A 24,053-nucleotide genomic window follows, 5' to 3' on the forward strand; every position below is an offset into this window, starting at 1 on the left:
TCCTCTCAGTTCTGTTTGCATGGGGTTTGGGGAGATAGTCAGCTTCCTCTTGGCTCACTTAAAGGTTTCAGTCAAACCTCTGAACACTCTGAGTCTAGCCTTCCGAACTTTTCCACTGGCCACTGAACTAGGTTTTGTGTCTTTTCTCATTAGTTGTCGTGATGGGGTTTGGAAATGAAGGAGAAGTAAATCACACGTGCACTACCACTGTGATTCTTCTTCAGAGTTTTCTAGAGCTGTGCTACCCAGTTCGGTAGCCACTAGCCACATGTGACTGGTGAACACTTGAAATGTGGCTGGTCCGAATTGAGATGTTCTGAAAGTGTAAAATTCACACTGGGTTTTAAAGGCGGTATGAACAAAACCAAACTGCAATATTTTATTAATAATTTCTATATTTGTTACATGTTGATATAAGATCTTATATATGTTGGGTTAAACAAAATAGTTAAAACTTTCTCCCTGATTCTTTTTGCTTTTTTTCAAAAATGAGTACTAGAAAATTTTAAATTATATATGTATGCTTATTGCTCACAATAGATTTTTGTTGGACAGTTTCATTGTTCTCTTTTACTTTCCAGAGAATACTTTGAAAATGACTGTTAGATGGTATTACTTCTAAAAACCAAATAGCTGGGTCCACTTATACTTGTAATGTGATTGAAGTTGCTAGTGTACCTGCATGTAGCCCTTTTAAACAAGTGGAGCACTGTCATGAATAGTAAAAATTGTTTCTGCTAAGAAAACCTTTCCCTAAGAAGTTTGTTCTTTTTCTTTGGAAATCCTTCAGTGATAAATAAAATAAAGTCAGCAGTCATGGCAGTTCTACTGGATGGAATACAAATGAATCTCTTTACGAATTGGTATCAAGGTTAGCATTAGCTTGTGTTTTGGACTAATCAGACACAGTCAGATTTTGAAATGCGTAACTATTTTTCAAAGGAACATTTGAATCTATGTCACTAAGGCATAATAAGGTATTGTTGTCCTTGCAAGAGAGAATATTTCCAGAACTTAGGTGAACATCTATTTGTGAGAGCCTCAGTAAATAGGAGAGAAAAGAGATTATATTTAACTCAAGGATCATTTGCTAAGTGCCTTCACTACTTTAGCTACACAAGCAAAACACAAAAGTGGTTTAAAAAATTAAAGTAGTGCCCATGACCTCAAGAAGTTCATGATCTGCTGTAGAAGTTTGTTAGGGACATTCTAACAGTCTGATGTATGTCATGAAATTAGAGAGAGTAACACATTATAATAGTAGCTAAGTCTGAAAATTGTGTCTTACAGATATGCAGGCTCAAGGTTGCTGTGAATCAAAATGGCTTCCATGTGTGTTCGTTTATGGGAATTTTGCATGACCTGCAGCCCTTCTTTCCTACACTGTTACTGTCACAGTGTGGAAGACACAGGGACTGTTGTTCTAAGGTGTGGCCAAGGGGGAAGGTTGAACTATGGCTCTTGGGGAGATTCTGAGCTATAATAAACAAGTAGAGAATCTTTCAGAGGCATTGTATGTAGAGAGTCCATTCTGCCTTCCCATTAAAGACGTTGAAACATCTGAGGAAAAGGGCCATTGTGGGGAGTTTTTACAGGTTCAATGGTCCTTGGTTTGGGTCCTGAAAAAAGAGGACTTGACTTGGAGAGTTAAATGAAGGGAACTTTAGGAGGGGGAACTGTTGTGATTGAAGCTAAAGAGGAGGTGGAAGAGGCATTTATCAGTGGAAGAAAGAATGCCTTATGTCAGTGTGAAAGCTAAGTATTTTGTAGATATAATTTTCTAGCTGTTTCACTAATTTGTTCTAGAGTTTATTGTTGGCAAGGTACTTTGCAGTTGGTTTATTTTAGAGGGCTTAATTGTCTGGAGCTTCCAGAGTATTGGCCGTGTTTGGGGGTGGGAGCTAGGGAGGTGACTGACTTTCTTAGATAAAATTAGTATCTGCCAGATGTCATTGTGGCCAGAGTTATTTATCTTGGCTCCATGTTGTGTAAATACAATGCAGTCAACTATGAGCTGAACAGGTCAAATAGCACAGTGAGTACTTTTGGATGTGTGCATTTAAGAAAAGAATACACATTACATTTGTCTAAAGCTATACCATTTTTCAGAGGGACTTTCATATGCTCACATTTAACACTTTCACACCCTTCTAAGAAAGGCGTAGTGTCGTCATTGTCTATGCATTTGCAGCTGAGGAAATAGACTCAGAGAGTGTTTCCCCACAGGCATGTGGCTAGGGAATGACTGGGCCAGAATAGAGTTCTTCTTGCCTTCTAGTCCAGTGCTCCTTTCCCTTGTGTGACACCCTCTCTCAGCAGGGACACCGCTGATGGTGACTGCTCGTCTGGTTGCTCCTGAGTTCCTAGTACTCAGCCTTGTCATGAGGAACTGACTCAGAGAAATGAGAGTCTGCTGATTCAGAGCTGAATATCCCTTTCCCAACCTCTCATTTACTAGCTTTCTCTTCTCATAAATTGATGTCCATCCACTCCCAAGCAGCTTTCCGTAGTTTAGACTTCTTAAAACACTTTATTTTTATTTTTTTATCCTTATGAGAGGTCATTTTTTTCACTGCTTTTAGAGAGAGGGTAGAGAGGAAGGGGGAGAGAGAGAGAGAGAGAAACATCAATTCAAGAGAGACACATCAATCGGTTGCCTCCCTTACGTGACTGGACGGTGCCTGGACCAGGGATCGTATGTGCCCAGACTGGGGATTGAGTCCACAACCTAGGTATGTGCCCTGACTGGGAGTCGAACCCACAACCTTTCAGTTATCGGACGCTATTCCAACCAACTGAGCCATACCGGCCAGAGCTTCTGCAAGCACTATTAATAGTCTTTCTCAATTTGCCAGTTGTAGACATTATTATATGAGGAGTTTTTAGTTTCAGCTATATTTTGTCTGTCAAACCAAAACTGAAGGAGAACAGGAGAGAAGCATCTTCTGTCATCACAAACTTATCTCTTAATCTAACCTCTACATAGATTTCCTTGAATAACTCTCATAACCTTATTCTGCTCCCTACCTTGCCTTTTCCTTTGGCTTTGTAGCCGGCCAGGAGTGAGTGTGATTGCAAGGGTCCTGTCAAAATCCAGAGCATGGACTAGGGTGGGTAGCAGCGGACGCTGTCACGTAGGCTGCTGTATCTCCATGGGCAGGGGTCAAGAGGGAGCCAGAAGGGCCATGTGTTTTAGATTAAACTTCTTCCCTTCTCCAGCTTTCATATCATTAGTGGCGAGCAAAGGAGAGGACCTTAGTACTCTGGGTACTTCTAGTGAGAGCCTGTCCCCCTTCTCCCACTTCCCAGCACTGACACTCCGTCACACCGTCGCCACATCTGCCTTGACCCTGTTAGCGCGCTGTTTTCATTTTCCTCTGTATCGTCGGCATTGTGAACAGGGCCTGGTGCATCAAATATTCGAAAGGGTGAATGAAGCCCCAAGTCTTTAAATAGCATGTTATAAAGTTTTAAAGACTTTATAACATGCTATTTAAAGACAGGTCTGTAAATTATTCTGAAAAGCCAATGAGGTATCTTTATAAATTGTAGAAGACTGTTGAATGCTTTTTATTTTGTTGGCTTATTTAGTTACTGCACGGGTTAATAAGTAACTTCCAATAGTTCCTAAGTTATCACAATGGCTATAATAGTTACAATAATAGTCATTGTTTGTGTTGTGCCATTTAGAGTAATTGGATTGAATTATTACTCTGTGAGATAAGTAGTTGTATTCCTGTGTTATAAATGTTAAAAAATTATAAATGCTTAAACATTATGTTTTTAAAACTGTTATACATGTAAGAGAGCGCGTGAGAGAAAGTCCTTTTGACAGCAAAACTCTCCTCCAGGAAGACTCAGACCAGTCTGGTGTGGGGCACAGGTGTGTAGTTTACCTGAATGGAAAAAGGTGAGTGAGAAGGTGCAGAACTTATTGCAGAGAGTCTCAGTGCTCCGCTCAGGGAGCTAAAGCGTCAGTTGTGGCTTGGGATTGTGATCTGCTGTGTCTGAGTACTGACAGCGTTTCAGCCTGTGACTTCACCTGTGTAGCTCTGCATTGCACTTCGAGTAATCCAGGCTGCATCTGCTTCAGCGCATCAGCAGAGAAGTTTAATTATGTCACAGCTCTGCATCCAAGCGGAAGGGAGCTGGAGGTAGCTGAGAGTTTCCCTGTAGGTATTTTTTGAAACATGCTTCTCCTGAATTATACAGTTTTGGTAGGAATAATGCTAGTTTTGGTGGGGAGAGTGGGAGCACTGGAAACTGGCAGTGCTGCAGCCATTTTCCATCCAATAGATAGATGAGTGTGTGTTCGACGGGAATTTCTGTAGCCGCTCTTCAGTGCGACCTCCACTTTACTTTGTGACTGAGTGCTCTGATCACATGCTTTGTTGGGGACGAGAAGCCTGTGAAGGAGTCCAGAGATGATGACCCCAACCCAGGAGCTCAGCTTCCAACTTCTCAAGCAGCTCTGGACTACTGATACTTTTGCTAAGGTCCAAATGCTAGTGATAGTCTGTCTTGAAATCAGAGTTAAACTTTAAAAGTTGTGTAATATTTTGTCGCTAATGTGTTTCTAAGTTTAGGAAGTCTTGAAAATAATGGTGTGATTGTTACTCATTTCAGTGAAACATGGAGATGGGTTGTAAAACTCATGCGCAGGGAAAAAGCACTGTCGACTGAGGTGTGATATTAGACCTTAAAAAAAAATGATGAAAGTTATTTTAATCTAAGTTACCGGCTATCTAACTGATTCCAGAAAGAGTGAACCCTTTCACTGAGACAAAAAGATAAGCAGTGCCCCTTCCTGGGGGCGGCGAGTTACATTGCCGAGCCTTACAAACCTCGCCTCAGCAGGCCTGGCCTGGCTGCTTTTCCTTGTTAAAGGTTAGGTATGAAGTAGTTACAGCTGCACTTCAATGGTAACTCTCTTCCTGAGGGCCACTGTTCCATTTATTCAGTTGGGGGTCTAATGGAGTCTCATCTTTCGTTTCCTTATCTCCATTGTCAGCATGTTAGTACTTGGTGAGATAACCTTTGATGAGCACTTTTTCTTGTTTTTTTAAAAAAAATTTATTTACTTTCAGAGAGAGGGAGAGAAATATGAATGTGCAAGAGAAACATGATTTGGTTGCCTCTTGCACACCCCCCAACTGGGGACGTGGCCTGCAACTCAGGCATGTGCCCTGACTGGGAATCGAACTGGACCTTCTGGTTTGCAGCCTGGCTTTCAGTCCACCGAGCCACGCCAGCTAGGGCTGAATTGCACTTTTTCAATAAAAGCATAATGTGTGTAGCTTAAAAATCCTCTCACTGGTATGTGTGTTGTATTGCTGTTAGGTACTAAACTAAGTCTTCAAATAAAGGGAAATTGGGGAGTTTTGATTTTAGTTAGGTATTTTAAAAAGTATATAGTTGTAGGTATATACTTTTGCTGGCTTATATAAATATTAATGATAGCAATTACACTGAAGGAAAAACAGTGTGAGTAGAATTGCACTCTTACAGTGTGAGAGCTTTTCTTTTCTTTCCAGCTGTCTGAAATTCTTTTGACTCTGACAATTCCCTTTCAATAAAGCCTGCAGAATTGTTACCGAATAAAGAAATCAAGTGAACATTACTGTACGGCAGTAAAAATTAAAAAAAAAATAAAGCAGTTTCATCCCTTGTTTGTAAATAATACATACCTACTGTTGAAAAAATGGAAAATAGAAAATAATAAAAGGACACTTTTTTCCATGTTGGGTTTTTAAAAAGTACACTTGTTACCAAAGTGCGTATACAATTCTGTATTCTGTTCTTTTTATTTCATTTTATAACATGAGAATTTTTCTATGTTTCACAGATTTCATGAAGACATGGCACTCATTCATTCGTTCTTTCAGTTACTGAGTGCCCGTCCTGTGCTGGGTGCTAACTGCTGTTTTCTTCAAAGTGTAGGCCTGTGGGAGTGGAAAATAATCTGGATTATAATTAGGAACGGCAGCTACATTACCCTGAATTTTTGTGTAACTTTTATCTGAACCTGAAAGCTACGTTATCTCCCAGATAGTTCCTCATTTTAAGTCAAAGCAATAGTACTGGCTGATTTTATTCTATATTTAAGCTAGATTAGTATGAATCAAAAAAATCACTGCGTAGGAGTTTGTCCCTTAGCTGCTGTGCTGGGTGGAGCAGGGTCAAGGGAGGAGGCAGAGCAGGCATCCTGCCGGGTGGCTGCTGTGCTGGGCGCCTGCACAGGGACTGTTTCCCAAGAGCAGCGCAGGGTTCGTGGGAAGGTGTCCAGTAAGAGACTTAGTCCCCCACAGAACTTGTGACTGGAGCCCTGTGCTCACACAGGACTGAAGGAGCGAGAATCTAAACGTTGTAAGTGGCCCAGGGTTTGAGGCATAAGAGAAAGAATTTGACTCAGGTTATCAGACAGTGATACTTACTGCCTCCTCTTTAACCTCTTCCCAAATCCGTCCTCCGGTGGGCAGGTGCTGATGAACACCTCCCGGCAGAACAGAGTGAGGATGAGTGGCGGGCTCTGTTGTGAACAGGACACCTGGACCTAAGTCCTGGCTCGGCCTTTGACAGACTACATTATTGGGACAAGTTCCCTAACCTTTCTGTGCTCCATTCTCTTCATCTCGTAAAAGAAGATATTCTACCGACTTCCAGTGAATGAACGAAACACTGTTAGAACAATGCCTGGCATGAAGAATAAACACTTGATGAATCTAGCTAGTTATTATCTACTTTGTATGCCCGAGTTTGCACCTATTGCCAAATTTCCTGAGTGCCAAGCTTGTCTGGTAAGTTCAGACGGCATGAGGGCAGGCATGTCTTTTTCTCACTGCACGCTGAAATGGTGTATGAGGCCGGGACGCTGTTTAGGTATTTGGGGCTCTTCATGATTATGTTTCCGACAGACTTGATCTTCGTCCTGGATCTGTCCCCAAAACCCATTCCCCTAAATCTTACAGTTTCAAGAAAGCTTTCTTTTCCCCTTACCTTTGTCCATGTGCTTTAGCCTAGCATGAGCACCTTTTTTAAAACTTTCTATTGAACTATAATTCATGGACAGGAGAGTGCACATGTTCTGCTTGCTGCGAGAGCATACCACCAGCACCCTGAACAAGAAACAGTAGTTTACCAACATCTTTTTTGTGTCTCCTTCTGGGATTGTGCTTTAAAAACCATGGCTAGAAAGAATTATGATCAACTAGTTGTTCACAGGTATATGGAAAGGCATTATGCAAGAAAGGAAATCACAGTAGTCCCCTCTTATTCATGGTATTGCTTTCCATGGTTTCAGTCACTTTGCTGAGTGGCAGTCTGAATATATTAACAGGAAAATTCCAGAAACAATCAATAATAAAGTTTTAAACTGCCTCTGTTCTAAGTAGCATGACAAAATCTCACATCATTCCGCTCCACCCGACCTGGGACGTGAGTCGCCCTTCGTCTGGTGTCTCCACGCTGTAGATGCTCCCTGACCGTTAGTCACTCAGCAGCCAGCTCAGCTGTCAGACGGACCTTTGTGTATTGCAGTGCCAGTTTTTAAGTCACTCTTATTTTACTTAATATTGACCCACAGTGCAAGAGGAGTGAGTGGTGCCGGCAATTCGGATTTGCCAGAGAAGCTCTAAAGTACTTCCTTTAAGTGAAAAAGTCAAAGTTCTCAATTTAATAAGGAAAAAAATAAAACCTCATATGGTGAGGTTGGTAAAATCTGTGGTAAGAATATTCTGTGAACATGTGAAGAAGGAAAAAGAAAATTTGTGCTAGTTTTGCTGTTGTACGTCAAACTACAAAAGTTATAGCCACAGTGGGTGATAGATAAATGCTTAGTTAAGATGGAAAAGGCATTAAATTTGTAGGTGGAAGAAATTATATCATCATGGCTCAATGGTCCTCCTTCTGACCTGTCATCAGAAGGCCAATAGCAGCCTAACTTTGTGTCACAATGCCTGGGTCATTCGCCTCACTGCATCTCATTAAGCAGGCATTGTGTCTTCTCACATCATCACAGGAAAAAAGGTGAGTCTAGCACAGTAAGATATTTTGATGCCCTGACCAGCGTGGCTTAGGTGGCTGGGCACCGTCCTGCAAAGTGAAAGGTCACTGGTTCAATTCCAGGTCAGGGCACATGTCTGGGTTACAGGCCAGGTCCCTGGTTGGGGTATACGCGAAAGGCAACTGATTGATGTTTCTCTCTCTGTCTTTCTCCCTGTCTTCCCCTCTCCCAAATAAATAAATTAAATAATCTTTAAAAGATATTTTAAGAGACACCACATTCATATAACTTTTATTACAATATATATTTATGATTGTTATATTTCATTATTAGTTATTGTTAATCCCTACTATGTGTAACTTATAAATTCAACTTTATCATAGGTATGTATGTACAGGAAAAAACAATATACATAGGGTTTGGTATTAGCCACAGTTTCAGGCATTCAGTGCAGTGGGGTTTTTGAAACTTATGCCCTGTGGATAAGAGGTGACTACTGTACCCCAGTAAGAGAAACTGCCACAGCCTCTCCTTCATCTATTTTTCCTTTTTTTTCATTAAGGCAATATGGATAGGTAGAGAAATATTCTTTATAGAAAGATTCATCAGTTAAAAATAATTACACTGGGCTTTTTGGAGAACTGTGTTAGGCTTTTGGTTTTTGTGTTGTTTTTTTTTCTTGCTTCAAACCCATCTCTTTCACTTGTGGCTTTGAGTTAATTTTTCATTATGTACACTGATCACTGGTTTTTGATTGTTTGTTTTTTGTTTTTTTAATCACCTGAAGAGTGTGAAGTCAAGTGAATGCAAAACTGCATGAATACTTACTTACCTTGAAACTTTCCTGACTTGACTTCTCTTGACTCTGAATTAGTCATTGGAATGGATTTTTTTCTCCAATGCCAAATGTTTTGGATTGGAAATGGGTGCCCGGAACACTGGCATGGGGAGGATTTGGGAGGAGTCTGGGCACAACAGGAGCGTTCTTGCTGATTAGAGATTATGGTCATGGGCAAAAGAGACTAGACTGGTGTCTTGAGTCCCAGATATTTGCCTTGGATGGTCTAAAAGGATACTGAGGGTATTTCTTGACCCATGAACTTAGCATTCTTCTCTAGGACCAGTGAGTGCCTGGGTTGTGAGGCTGGAAGCAGATACAGCTTAAACAGTTAAACCAGCAGACCCCCTTTCTTACACACTCCTCTGTTCCTCACGTCCAACAAGGTCCAACCTCGGGGAGAGATCATCTGTGTTGTGAAAGTGCCAGTGGTGACAGCAGCAGTTTCAAGTCGACATACAGAACTGCAGGGGGATTGTGGGAGCCCAGTCAGTGAGGCAGACAGGCTTCTCTAAACGTGCAGGCACGGCTGAGCTGTGCGAAGAACGTCGTCATGAGTAGGGCTATGTATAGGGCTGATGATCAGTTTAATATGCATATTATTTAATATTTAAGAGAAGGGTGTCCAGCATGCAAATGAGTAATAGTGTAAGTACCTAGATGAGAGTATGATTCCATTCGGGGAAAGAGAAGACTGAGGAAAATGGAGATTGGATTGAGGTAGAAAACAGGATTTGGGAGGGCAGAAGGTCTAAACATACCTTTCTCTTAGCTACTCTGTGAGTTGCCCTAATACCTCAGAAGAGTAGTTGCAATGGTATGATTATTACTTGTTTTTTTTTAATTTACTGAAGAAAATTTAAAATCCCCATTTAAATATAAGTAAATTTGGAGCCATCCAGTGTACAATGGTTGTGTTTTTGATATACATCACTACTTTATTACATCTTATCATGTTTGGGTTTTTAAGGGGAGGAGCAGAGCAAATAGCATTTTTACTTTTTAAAAATCTTAAAGTCTTTTCTGTTAAGGTGACATGAGTCATATCGATTGGAGTGAACGTAGGTTGTTAGAACTTTTAAAGGAACTTTTGCTATAGCTGTGGGGAAGGGAAAAGTTTCCCCTCATTTCTATTTATAGCTCTTCTGGTTGGTCTAATAATTAAATTGACATGAGGAAGATTAACAGGAGAAAAGAACCAAATTTATTATGTATGTACATATTGGGGTTCCATAAGAATATGAGGCCGAGGACACATCAGGCAGTTGAGGCTTACGTGCCATCTTGAGCTAAGGAGAAAGTGGTTTGGACTTCAAAGAAAAGTTAGGTAATTCACAGGTAGACGAGAAGCAGCAAAACAGTGAGTAAACAAATTTTTGTCAGCCGCCTGGAAACAGTGGGACACAGAGTGGAATCTACCAGACTTTGCTGGGTTTCTCCTTGTCTGCCACACTTAGTTCATAATATATGTTAAGGTGAAACTCCTTTCCTTTAAGCAGGGTATTCTGTCTGAATCCTTTCTTGAAAATAACCAACTTAAAATAATCAGTATCCCAAAAAGGCACATGTTGGGGTGGTGAACTCTTCCCCCCGTAGCAGTAAGTGAGAGAAAGAGAAGGTATGTGTATTTGAGCACCAGCACCCTCCTGGTCAGAGTATATGCAAAAAGAAGCACACTTTTTGTTGCAGCAGATTCAGGTCATAATTTTAATGTAAATATCCAGTGGCATTAAACAAACCAAAAAGCTATATATATGGGGCAGCTACCACGCGCAAGACTGATCTGAGGTGCAAAGATGAACGTCAAGACCCAGTTTTGATACTCAAAGAATTTATGATCTAGTAAGGATCATAAGACATGTACACGACTCTTTAGCAAAGCAGTTAGGTGTTGTGTTAAAAATGTGGCTTAAAAAAATTAAAGAGGAATTCAAGAGAGAAAAAGGTCTTTCAGCCCAGGAAGGCTTCTTGGGGAAGATGGAATTACGACTGAGGAAGTGGTTCTTGAGTGTGTGGTTCCCAGGGCAGCAGCAACAGCACCCTGGGAACTTGGAAATGTAAATTCCCAGTCTCTGCCCCAGAAGTGCTGAATCATAAACCCTGGGCCAGGCCTAGACAGTCCTGTTTACAAGCAGGCTGAAGTTTTAGCCTCGCTCTACCAAGGAAATGGTGGCTAAAAGGTGTGCTGCCTGAGCTGAGGGAGAAGCGGTGACTGCACGCAGCGAGTGCTGAGTTGAAGGTGGCCGGCTGAGCGAAGGAAGCACACAGGAGTGTAGGGTTTCCTGTGCGTTCGGTGTCTGTTTAAGGAAACTTTTCCCCCAGTGCAGTTTGATCCTCGTGTCATCCAAATGTCCTTTGTATGCATGTTGTCCTTTTTACCTCTTATTATTCTGGTCATTTAAAATGTTTGATCACCTGGACAGGGAATAAAATTTGTATTTTTATAGCAGTATTTGAAGTCTTTGGAAAACGTAAAATATCAGAATTATTGAAGAGTCTCGTGGATACCTGCTAGATAAGTGTATATACAGAATACATATTTAAAGAGGGTTTCATATCCTTTCATCAAGTCCTAGATAAATACCTTTTAGAGACTGAAGTTTTAAAACTAAAATTTAATCTTATACCTAAAAAGTGGGATGTGTTCCCTCTAGAGTTTTCTCTATGTATTTGATAAAATTCAGTTTATTGGCATTTTTAAAGATCCCACCCCATCACCATTGAGCTCTACTTTTATTTCTCCTGTACTCTTAGACGAGGTAAACCCTAGCTGAAGTGGGGGGTCGATTTGGGGCTTCACGTGGGCCAGGCGTTGCTGGGTGGGCCTGCTGGCGGTGAAAAGCTTTGCCCTCAGCCTCTGCTCACCGAGCTGCCCTGTACCTAACATGAAACATTTATAGTGCTTGCCGAAGTGATCTCTGCGTCTCCGCTAGAGACAATTCAAGGGGAAAAAGAAGAGCCCATGATTGTACGATGGCCATGCAGTTCAGCTTTAAGTTTAAAATGTGTTCTCTCCTTTCTGGAAAAATGAACTCATTTTTTCCTCATCTGGTTTTATGTTGGCACTGTGCATTTAGCATGTTCCACAGAAAAGTCTGGTCGCTGTTGTAGGTGTGTCTTCATCTTTATTTCTCAGAGGAGGATAGATTTAAGATCTTTTTGGGGTTGTTATAGAGGAACGTTAGGGTAACATACATAATAAAGTCTTAAGGTAATTGAGATTTCCGCCATGGTAGCATGAGATTTTTCTCACACTTGTGAAGTGAAATATATGGCTGCTGTGTATGAAGATGCATTTAAAATCTTCTGAAACTAAATATTCAGCCAAGGTTAATCAGATGTTAGGGATCTGTTAATATTTTCTGCAGCCACATTCAGGGATAAGGAAGCGGGGAAGGAATTGGGACAGTCCTTTAGTTATTGTGTCAAGATTTGACCTGTATTTTGGGGGACCCATGCTTTATTTCTTCTAAAAGAAAAACCTTTTTTTTTTTCCCTTGAGCTCACAGTACTGTAGAAAAGTCATACTGATTCTATAACATTATTCTTATTTTACAGATGAAGAATTTAGTGTCAGAAGTAAAAACTGAGCTGCTTTTGTCTTTGGGTTCTGAGAGTTCAGGGCTTTTCCAGCTTGAATATGCCCAGGAATCAGGAATTCAGTGCAAGAGTTTTGAGAATTTATGGCTTCTTACTTATTACTGTTTTTCTGACACACATACATATGTATTTATATAGCAGTTTAAAATATGTGTTTGGTATTCAAGCAAAGACATGTCCGTACTCTCTCTGCCCCACATCATTCCCTATACATTAAGCCCTACATTTGTCTGTTGTGTGTAACCAAAGCTCTGCCATGGGCAGAATTTTGCAAGGTTGCAGAGTAACACCTGTCAGCTGACACTTGCTCACATGAGAGCCATTAACAGGGTGGTGTGGCCAATGTCAGAACAACCTTGCAGCTGAAGGCAAGCCACTGTGTTTGCTCAGAGCGGTATGAATAGGTCTTGTGACCCATTGCTTGACTACCCCGTAATTTCTAACAGAGGAGCTCAGATGGAGTGAGTCAGTCCAAGCTGCTCAACCTGTTGAGTGCTTTTCTTTTGTGAACAGGAGCACAAGTTTAGGAACAAAAGTAGGAAGTGAGATTTGGACTTGTCTGTTTATAATGGGTTTGCTGAGAGCATGTTTTATAACTGATGGGTGTATCTGACTTCCTAAACCAGTGGAGGTTGTAATTTACATTACAAATGAATGTACTTTTTTTTTTTTTCTTAAGAAAAAGCTTTGAAAGAGGAAATTCATAGGCTGCTGCCAAATAGCTTGTCTCAACCTACTGTACAGGGATTGCAACGATCATTTAGGGTGGCTGGTCACTGCGGAATATCCCTCAAACAACAAAGGCTCGTCAGCACTTGGGTCCAAGTCCATGTTGATAGTCAGGATAAACCAGAAGAAGGTTAAAACGCCCAAGAGATGTGTGGCGGCACAGCCAAGTCGACAAGCCGGCCAGGGGCCCAGCAGAATTCAGCCAGCTGTGTGGGTGATGCTGCTTCTGGTGCTGGGAGGACTTACAAGCCACTTTTATATGCAAAGATTCGAAAATGTGCCAGGGTCGGAAGGGGCACTGATGACACGGAGCTCGGCAACAGGTTTGAAATTCTAGTTCTATTTAAAAATCTACATGCAATTCTTCTTTAATTCACTGGGTACCAAGCAGGTGAAATTGTGTTGATCTGAAAGTTGTTTTTGTTTCCAGAGTGTTTCTCAGTAGGAGACCTGGGGTGGTTGGTGGGTGTGCAGGAGCAAGTCGTTCTCTCTCTAGAGAAGATGTAGGCATGGGTACTTTTCCTGTGACTACTTCTCTTACCCGTCTGCTTTCTTCTTAACCTTTCATTACCTCTGCCTGGAGCCAGCTTACATCCTTGTCTGGCATTGCATCTTGAACTATGCTGTTCACAGTGATTATCAAGAAAGAGTTGCAGACCTGAAGTTCCACTACAGTTGGTACATGGGCACAAGACTGAGGATTCTCCCTTCTTGTTTGAATGGCGGGTGGATGGTTGTGCTTTGCTGGTAGGGGACACAGTGAGCCAAATCTTCCTCTTATGAGAGGGAAATCCTTTTCATGGGAAGGAAGGTGTTTTGATGAGCTATTTTAATAATAGCACTTATCTAAAAAGAATAATGTATTTGCTATATTCTTTTAGGTTGAATATTTCATTCATTTTAGAAGAATTCCTTAATTTTATTGGTAGTAGCTCTTAAACATTCTTTGTAAATAATTTTGTTGCCTATCAATGACAAGGAAAAAAAATCCTTGGAGAATTACATTTCATTCCAAAATAGTATATAGATAGATAATAAAGAAAGCCATAAACCTGTTTCTTGGTTGGTTTAAAATATAAGGTTCAGGATACAGTTTCTGTCATATAAAAACCTTTGTCTTTCTTTAGTACAAATTTAATAAAGCAGTGAATATTCTGCTCCCGTGTAAGAACCCAGTAGTTTGGAGAGTTAGGGAGAAGTGTGGAAATCATTTTATGGGTGTTGGGACACATGCTCTCCACTCAAGTAAAGAGACACATTTGTACAGGGAGAGGTAATGAATGATGTGTTACATTAAAAATATATATATGAGTGTTCAGTGAAAACTTCACTTTTATACTATCTATTTTTTATCTGTTTATTATCAAGAAAGGACAGCTGAGTGAAATGAAAGAGCAATGGGTCGACACTCAGCTTATCTGGACCTTCATCCACACTCTGATCTCAGTGCCCAGCTCTGCTGCCCAAGAGCCTGGTAACGCTGGGCCAGTCTCCTGGCTTCTGTGGGTCTCCGATAGGCTATGTAGTTGGTTCAGATTATTAAAAAAATTCTTTCCTCCTCTGAGAGCCTAAAATGCCGCATTAGGACCTTCTCTATTCCCTATTTTTGTTATTCATACAATTCTAGGCTCTCCAAATAGGTTATTTGACAGGGAGGGGGTGGCATCCACATAAGAATATGAAGGGCCATCCCAATTATTTAAAAAACATACACAGTATTTGGGATGTACTTCTGCTTCTCACTTCCAGTGAACTTGCTGTTCTTTGGTGGGATTTAATCATTTCCATTTAAACAACACTTTAATCTTAAACAAAGCATGTTCACACCTACTATCTCCTTACCTCATTTGAACTTTTTTAGATTTACATCTCTGATGCTTAACATTATTTTAGAATTCTGAACAGTGATGACATACTTGTCATTTAATTGGAATTCAGCTACAGTCAGACCAGTTGTCTTGGCAGACCTCACTCTCTTTCTCTTCCCCTTCCCACAATCTTGAAATCGTACTTGTTATTGGTGTCCTGCGTTAAAATTTGGGCCCGCTTGAGGGTAGAGTGGATTACTGACAGGGGCTTGTACGGTAGGGCTCTGGCTCCACTGTGCTCACTCTGAGTTACCTGCCTGCCCTTGTCAGTGGGCGGGCAGCTAGGTGTGACTTCCAGCTCCTTTGATCTTAGGTATCTTAAATCAACAGCCTTAGGTCATTGTCTTAGCCGAGTGCACTGATCAGTGTATTGTCAGCCTGCAGTTTGAAATTTGGTAGGTGGTGGGCTGACTCCGAGAGCAGACTGTCGGCTGGCTGCCTGGTGGTGGGCCTCCCTAGCCCTGCCTCCTCAGAGGTTAATTGTAGTTTTCCCCCCTCTCCTAATGATTTTCCAGTTATTCAAAGGTGAAGAGAAAAATTCCACAAATGCAGTGGAGTCATACTGGTTGGATACCAAGTAGTCGCCACAGTGTAAAACTGACACAGTTCAGTGCAGAAAGAAACATTTTAATCTTCCCAGTTATGGTTCCTGTGGAAGGAAACATTTTAGGAAAGAAGTTTGTCCTCTGAAGCTTCACTTCCTTTCTCCTTAATCTCGTCAATGACAGATATGGGGGTTGAGTTTATTTCACAAAATAATAAAATCGACAAAAACCTAAAGAGTTTGATGAGGCATCTTAAGTGGTTTGTCAATAAAACATTTCTTGGTAAAACTCAGTTGAGATTTCATAACTCTGAAATCTGATGCTGGGTATATTGTATAGTCTTCATATAATTGCTTCCAATTTTCTTTCTAAAATATCAACCATAGCAGAGTTATTAACACCTCGGTTTTTCAAACTTTCCCAACAAATTAGGTAAATACACAGAGGTGTTTATATGAGGAATATGGAAATACTTCTCAAGTTTATCTGTGATCATTGCTTCTCTAATGGCAAGACAAAATCTCCCAGCCATGCCTTAAAAATGTATACCTTACGCACACTGAAGAGGAACTGAAACAAAGCACTTCAGAGTTAATTGTCCTTTAAGTTTCATATCTTTAAATTTGGGTTCAGAAGAAATTTTATGTACTGCTTTGGACCACCAGAATGGAAGGAGCAGGAGAATTAATGAATTAATCAATCCATCTACATTTTGGATGAACTGATTCTACCAGGGGGAGGGGGGCGGTGGGAGCTGTAGATTGAGATAGTTTCTTAACAAGAGACTAAGTCTGGAAACCAGGATCTATTTTTCCCCTACTGAACTGCATCACAGAGATCAACCGAACATGATTTTACTACCCGTCTTTATTTGTAGTAGTTAGGAGTACTGACTAGGAAATAGAAAAGGAGAGAGAGAGAGAGAGAGAGAGAGAGAGAGAGAGAGAGAGAGAGAGACGCTAAGGCAACAGACCACAGAATTCTCATGATTTCAGTAAAGGGCTATTATTACAAGAAAATCTGGTGCAGGTTGCAGAGGTGGGGAAAGTGTTTCCCATTGTGTTCTTCACTTAGAAACACTGTGTGAAAACCATTCTGCTTTGATACTACTTAGAAAATGTAGCTGTTGGACAGGTTGAATGAAGTGGGTAGGGAGGAAAAACAAACTGGTCAGCTGATGGTCTTGTGCTTGATAACAAGCTTCACAGGGAGTTTGTCAGTTGCTGGGTGTGACTCTTTCAGATGCATTGGGCTGTCAAAAGTTCTACCCTTTCTGCATTCTTTCCCTTTTCACTGATTTTAGGGAACATGACGAATTTTCTTTGGTCAGTTAAAAAAGGTTATTTCTACTAGTTGGTGGTTGGGATTTAGATACGTAATTTGATAATGGCTGAGTAAATGAATGAAGGAATGCAGTGGTCACTTAGTATTGTTGCAAAATTATATGGGATTTAGGTTAAAAGAACATTTATCTTTTCCCTCTGAGGCCACATCTCTACCTGGGAATGAATCAGAGCAGTCTTACTACAGTAATTTTTGAACGGAGCATGAACTTGCTTCATAGAAACCGACAACTGACATAAACTTTTGTCTAGGTCTTATTTTAAGTATTGATGACACAACAGGGTAAAGTCCTTGTTGTTAGTCTCCATAGGTGTTTCCAGAATGACGGGGTTCCAGATGGAAGACAAGGGAGCTCCAACCCTGGGGCCCACCGGCCGTCAGTGGGCCGCGTCTGAAGCCTTCCCCTCCCGTCCCTGCTCGCTGTGGGCCCAGCTGGAGTACCTGCTGCACTGCCCCCCTCCCCCGCTCCTGGCGTTCCTGTTCTGACTCCTGTTGTGAGTCAGGCTGTGGCTTAGCCTTATCCTTTTATTGTTATAGTAACAAAAGCTGAACAACTGCTGAATAGTGACGTAGCAGGCCCTGGTGCGAACTGGTGAGAGCAGTAATAACCTGTGACCCATCTAAGACTATAGTTCAGCTCCCAGTCAGAACTCATCAGAGGGAATGCAGCCGGTGGGTTCTAGGAACACCAGGGTTCCTGGCATCTCTCTTCCCCTTTTATGGGGTCCCAGTTTATAAGAAATGTTGGCTGTCAGGTACTTTATTCAGCCATTAATGTTTTTGTATCAAAGGATTTAATCTTTCTCATCAATTTAGAAAGTTTAAAAAAACTATTCTCAGGTCTTTACAGAACAGATGTGAATTAAAATCCTGTCTTCTCATTATGCCATTTCCTTTTACTTTTGTGCCTTACCCTGCCTGAAGGCCTAGAAGGAACGGGTGGGGAGGGGGGGAGAGGGAGGAAGGGAAGGAGGAAAGAACTTAGTTGAGCTAAGACAGTTTTTCCACTTACTAGTTTATTTTTTAAGTTCAACTCTAACAAATGGGACCCTATACCAGATATGGTAGAATCGTCTTTGACGTAGGGAAATATTCGATCTTCGTAATCTCATGATCTGAGGGGTTATTTATGCCTTGAACTCATTGTGCCTTTGGAAACATTTCCTCATGTCTCTGTGTTTGTTTTCTCTTCTTAAAAAAACCAAACACACAGAAGTGGTGGATTGGGTCACTGATCCCCAAATATGTGACGTGTTTTTAAAAAGTGCAAGTTCCTGAGCGTGAAGTGAATTCAGATCCATTGGATCAAATTCCAGGGGGTGTAGCCTGTGAAGCTTTGTTGATTGAAAAAAACAAGCAAACAAGGAAACAAACACAGAGTTTCTTGAGTAATTTTGATGAAAAGTTAAGTATCGGAATCTCCAGGTACATGGTGTGTGAGGTCCCTTATAGCTCTAATATGATTGTCTGTTACTGACTAATGAGACCCAAAGATGTAAGAAAAATGCAAAGACCTGGGGTAATCAAGGGAATCAGAACTATCCCAGTGGTGTTAAATTCGAGTAAATTTGAAGATCTGATTGGCTTTATTAAGCACTTCCTGAATCAGGCAACATCCCATCTAGCAAGTAGAGAGAGGCCCAAAAAGCTGTATAGTATGGATGGTTTTTATAGGCAGAAACTGGGCAGGGCAAGAAAGTTATTGGCAAACAAAAAGACAGGATTGTTTCAGGCTGGGTTACCCTCCGTTGGGTGGGGGTTGCCTCGTCAGACAGAAGGCCTTAGCTTCCTTTGTGGGGAGGGTGGAGAGGACCCATGTGACAAGTCATTGGTGCTGACCAGGAAATTCCAGACTGACCAATTAGATTACATTCCTGGAGAAGGTTAAACTGTGTTTAGGTCAGGTTTTAAGTCCAGGTTTGGTCTCGTGAGCTTTAGCACAAGAGTGCCCCCATGTTGGGCCTGTGGTTTTCCCTTTAACAGTGATAATCTTTTTCCATGTGAGGAAGCAAGCCCTGTGGCCATTCGAGGAAGTGTATCCTCAACAGAGGGAATAGCAAGCACAGAGATCCTGAGGCAGGAATACACTTGGTCTGTTCTTTTAGGGGAGGAAAAATCATTTTCCTTCTACCCTTCTAAATTCTGGCTGGCCAAATAATTCAAGGGATATACCAGAGATTAACAGAAGAAAATGAAATTTTTAACCCATGCATATGGGGAATTCAATAAGCATGAACATTCCAGACATTTAGGGAGCCTGAAGTACGTATGTCCTTTAGAATTAAGGGGTTGGGGGGGGGAGTAAGGCAGTTCACGAGGAGATGACAAGGGTTCATGTTCAGGAAGCAAACACATTGGTCACCTTGAAACAGTGGGACACAGAGAGGACTTTGGTCAGATGGGCTTTGCGAGGTTCCTCCCTGTCTGTCACACCTAGTCGATACTACAATGGAGTTGTCTGTGATGATAGCCACCTTTCTAGAGAAAGTCCTTCCTTTGCCTAAATTCTTTTGGGGAGTTGGGGGGAAGGTCAGAGGTTTTTCTGGAGTTTTTAATTTCTTAAAAATAACCAGCTTAAAATAATCAATATCCTAAAAAGGCGTATTTTGAGGTGGCACACTCTGCTCCCTATCACCCCAAAAAGGAAAATGTTGCCTAAAGGCCAAGATGGCTTGGGCTCAGAGTGTACATGGCCCTCTGTGGGAACAGCGGGGAGGCTGCGGTGTGCTGGCCAACGGCTGTCACACTGTGATAGGAGAGGGAGGTGGAGGTGGCCTGCCCCCTAATATCTCTCCTCTTGGCCTTTGCTGGATAACAAACATTCCTGCTATTAGAACCTCACTTCTTTTGTATTCAGGCCTTGTTCTCTCTCGACAGTAACTGATACCTCAGTGGGAACTAAAAGAGAACTTGTTCCTCTGTCAGGGAGAACAAGATCACATGAGAGAACTGGGCGTGTTCCGTAGGGCAGACCTCATCCTTTCCAGCTGGGTGGCCAGGACTGAGGGGACACTGCCTGTCATTGGGGCACAGACTTGTGATGCCTGTATTCAAAGCTCAGATGACGTGTCCTTCGTTTTCGTCTTCACAGGGAATTCTCTAACAGACCGTGACAGACCAAAGTGATCTGGGAGAATGACCCTACCACAGACTTTAAATCTAGTGCTTGTTACTCAAAGCTCCTGTATTTTAATTGACAATTAAATTTTTTTCCTTTTAAAAGGCTTTTTAGGGCAGTTTTAGGTTGACAGCAAAATTGAGCAGAAAACAGAGTTCCCGTCTGCGCCCTGGCCCACATCCCCCCCCCCCCCCGTCCCCACAGCCGCCGCCGCTCCCAGCACCTCGCGTGCACCAGAGCGGCGCGGCGGCTGCCCCACGCGAGCCTACGGTGACGCATCATACTCACCCAAAACTGTAGTTTACATTAGGGTTCGCTCTTGGTATTGTATATTTTATGGGTTTTGACAAATGTATAAAATGTATCCATCAATATAGTGTCGTACAGAGTAGCTTCACTGCCCTCAAAATCCTCTGTGTGCTGCCTGTTCAGCTCTCCCTAGCCCTTGGCAATCATTGCCTCCCTAGTTTTGCCTTTTATAGATGTCTTTTGATAGGAAGCATATAGTATGTAGCCTTTTCTGATTGGCGTCTTTCACTTAGTAATATACATTAAAGGTTCCTACGTGTTTTTTTTTCCTGGCTTGATAACTAGTTTCTTTTTGGCAACAAATAGTATGCCATTGTCTGGATGTAGCACAATTAATTTTATTCATTTACCTACTGAAGGACATCTCGGTTGCTTCCAAGTTTTGGCAATTATGAATAAAGCTGCTGTATTCCTGTGCAGGTCTTTATGTGGATGTAAGTTTTACTCCTTTGGATAAATATCAAGGGGTGTGATTGCTGGATCATAAGGTAAGAGTTTGTTTAGTCTTTTCAGGACCTGCCAAACATCTCACCAGCAATGAATGACAGCTTCTGTTAGTCCACATCCTTGTCATCATTTGCTTCTGCCAGTGTTCTGGATTTTGGCCATCCTAATAGGTCTGTAGTGGTATCTTACTGTTGTTTTAATTTGTATTTCTCTAATGATGGACAATGTGGAGCATCCTTTTATATACTCATTTGCCACCTGTGTATCTTTTTTCTGATGTATCTGTTCAGATCTTTTTTCCCATTTTAAAATTGGGTTGTTCTTTTTCCTGCTGTTGAGTTTGATGAGTTCTTTGTTCATTTTGGATACCAGTCCTTAATGCAGATATGTGTGTTGCAAATATTTTCGCTCTGTCTGAGCCTGTCTTCTCATTCTCTTGGTGCTGCCTCTCGCAGAGCAGGAGTTTTTAACGAAGCCCAGCTCACCGGTTCTTCCTTTTCCTGCCTGTGCCTTTGGCAGGAAAAATATATGTATTTTTTGGGCATCACCATGCCCAAGATTATCTAGATTTTTTTCCCTTCTGTCATCTTCTAGAAATTTTTTATAGTTTTTCAATGTATATTTAGGTTTATGATCCATTTTGAGTTAAGTTTTTGTGAAGGGTTTAAGGTCCGTGTCTGGGTTCAGTTTTCTGTATGCAGATGTCCAGTTGTTGCATCACCTTTGTCGAAGGATGATCATTTGACTCTGTGCATATGCGTCTGTTTCTGGGCGCTCTCTCCTTTTCTATTGATCTCTCCCGTCTTTTACTGCTACCACACTGTCTTCATGACTGTAACTTCATAGTAAGTCTTGAAATGGGGTACTTTCAGTCTTCTGACTTTGCTCTTCTCCTTCATTATTATTTTGGCTATTGTGGGTCTGGTGCTTCTCCAGCTAAACTTCAGAATCCGTTTGCTGATAGTCACAAAATAACTTGCTGGGATTTCAATTGGGATTACATCGAATCTTATAGATCCAAGTTGGGAAGAACTGACGTCTTGAGTCTTCCTACCCATGCATGTGGAGTATCTGTTTATTTAGTTCTTTGTTATCAGAGTTTTTAAATTTTCCTCATATAGATCTTGTACACATTTTGTTAGATTTATATGTAAATGTTTTGCGGGAGTTGCCGTTAGAAATGACATTGCATTTTTTCATTTTAAATCCCACTTGTTAATTGCTGGTATAAACTCAAAAGCACCTCATGTGGGTTTTGCAGAGCATGGCTGCAGTCGTGTCAGGCCGGCTGCTTTCCCCGTTTCCTCTTAAACGCCGTCTTCTTTTTCTTAAATACTTTTTCTGACTATCAAAATGATACAGTTTTATTATAAAACATTTGGAGAATGCAAGAATATATAAAAAAAATATGAAAACTCAAATCACCCATAATGCCGTCACACAAATTGTACTACTGTAAACATTTTTGTTTATTCCCTTGAAGTTCTTTCTTGATACGGATGTAAGCTACATTGTGTTAACTGAATCATATTGTATATTAAGCTATATAATCTGCTTTTTTACTCGGTATGATACCACACCATTTCCCCATGTTATTAAAATGTTTTTTGGGAACAGTTTATAATGACGTTGTAAAATCTTATTAAATGGCTTCAGAAACAGAGTATTTCTGCAAATGGATATTCAGATTTCCAGTTACAACGCAGAGTTACCCTATTTTTGTTCAAATTCCTGGCAGTTTTCTTGGTAGGAAATGTGAAGGGAACCCATTTTTCTTCCCCAATGGAATTTGAAAATTGAGTGAGAGAAATTGGTCAGGTAGATGGAAAGTAAAAGACTTGCGTTTGGAAAATTGCTAGCATGTGTAACAACAATGGCCTGCCTAATAACGAACCTCAAAATTGGACTAGTTTGTCCACCCGTCTTGAGCAGCGTGGTACCCATAGGCCTTTCCACAGAGGGCCTTGCACTAAAAGACTTGATGTGGAGGAGCTGGTGATCCTATCAGCACGCATGTGCTCTGCAGGTGGATAGGTGCCCGCCAACAGAGGGAGATCGACCATTCAGAGTTTATTCTTTCTCCCCCGGGAAGGAGCATGTGGAGGTGAGAGCACTCAGGAATGTGCACTCCTCGGGATTGTGTCTCTATTCGTAGAAAACCTGAAGCAAAGGGAAGGAGGCCCCTAGCCCTTCTACAGGTGAAATCACCTTTTAAAAGAATGTGAATATGAGCAGAATTTTTTTCCTAATATTTCAAAAAGCATGTTATCTATAAATCTTCAGAGATACTGTATTCTCTTGGTTCGACAGTAACAAATTCAATAAAATATATATATATATATACACACACATCCACACACACACATTCGAAACGAATTACTCCCACCTCTTTATTCCTCCTCAATGTCATTTAAGTAATCAGTTTTACCAGTTTCTTAAAATTCTTTTTATATTAATTTTGTACAGAAATAAGCAAATGTAAATATGTATTCTTCTTTTTTACACAAAAAGTAGCATGTTCTACCCAAGAATCTGCTCTTTGCTGTTTGGGCTTCCCAGTATAATCTGGAGAATTTATGAGTCTTGCTCTCATTCTAACACACTCTCTCCAACAGCTACCTGGTATTTTGTTTTGTGAATGTAACATAAATCATCAGTGAATTAAAATAATTTAATTTGCCCCTATTACCACCCTTCCCAGTTCTTCCAGTCTTCTGCTCTTACCAAACATGCTGCAATCACATGATTTTTTTCTGAAAAACCTGATAAGTTCCGGAAGTGGGATTGGTGGGTCCAATGTTAAAAATACTTTACTTATAATTTATTTATAATTCTGATACCTATGACAACTTACTCTCCATACATGTGGTCATACCATGTTGTGCCTGTGCCTTTATTTCTTTCATGTGGGATGTCAGACTTCTGTATTTTTGCCAACCTAATAGGTGTGTGATTTTACGTTGCTCTTCTCTTTCTAAGAGTGAGGTTTGCCATTTTTTCATGTGTTTAAAGACCATTTTACCCCTCCCCCTGTGAACCATCTGGGTCCATTGCCCACTTTTCCATTGGTTTGCCAGTTTCTTTCTTAATTGATTCTGTTTGTCCTTTATATATTAGGGAAATTAACTCTTTGCCTGTAATATGAGCTGCTAAATTTTTGTGAACTTTTTAAAAAGGCTTTGCTAACTGTTTTTTGTTTTGTTTTTTACACATTGTAGTATACATAGTTTGGTGCTCTGCTTTTAAGTCTTAA

General features: G+C 41.0%; 1 protein-coding gene across 4 annotated transcripts in view; it reads left to right on the forward strand.

Annotated features, from left to right (window-relative positions):
• The window catches only part of FNIP2 (folliculin interacting protein 2), a 120,215-nt gene that overhangs the window by 22,680 nt on the left and 73,482 nt on the right, over positions 1-24,053 (forward strand). For 2 of the 4 annotated variants that reach the window (XM_054576094.1, XM_054576096.1), the window contains exon 1: positions 12,781-13,492. The exons of the other annotated variants lie outside the window; for them this stretch is intronic. In XM_054576094.1, coding sequence (XP_054432069.1) covers positions 13,317-13,492 — 176 coding nt within the window. In that variant the 5' untranslated portion in view covers positions 12,781-13,316. Of the gene's footprint in view, positions 1-12,780; positions 13,493-24,053 lie in introns of those variants that run through there. 4 annotated transcript variants of the gene reach the window in all.

This window comes from Pteronotus mesoamericanus, unplaced genomic scaffold (assembly GCF_021234165.1).
Source record: "Pteronotus mesoamericanus isolate MK-2021 breed Mesoamerican mustached bat unplaced genomic scaffold, CSHL_Meso_final contig_32, whole genome shotgun sequence".
Classification (NCBI taxonomy): domain Eukaryota; kingdom Metazoa; phylum Chordata; class Mammalia; order Chiroptera; family Mormoopidae; genus Pteronotus; species Pteronotus mesoamericanus.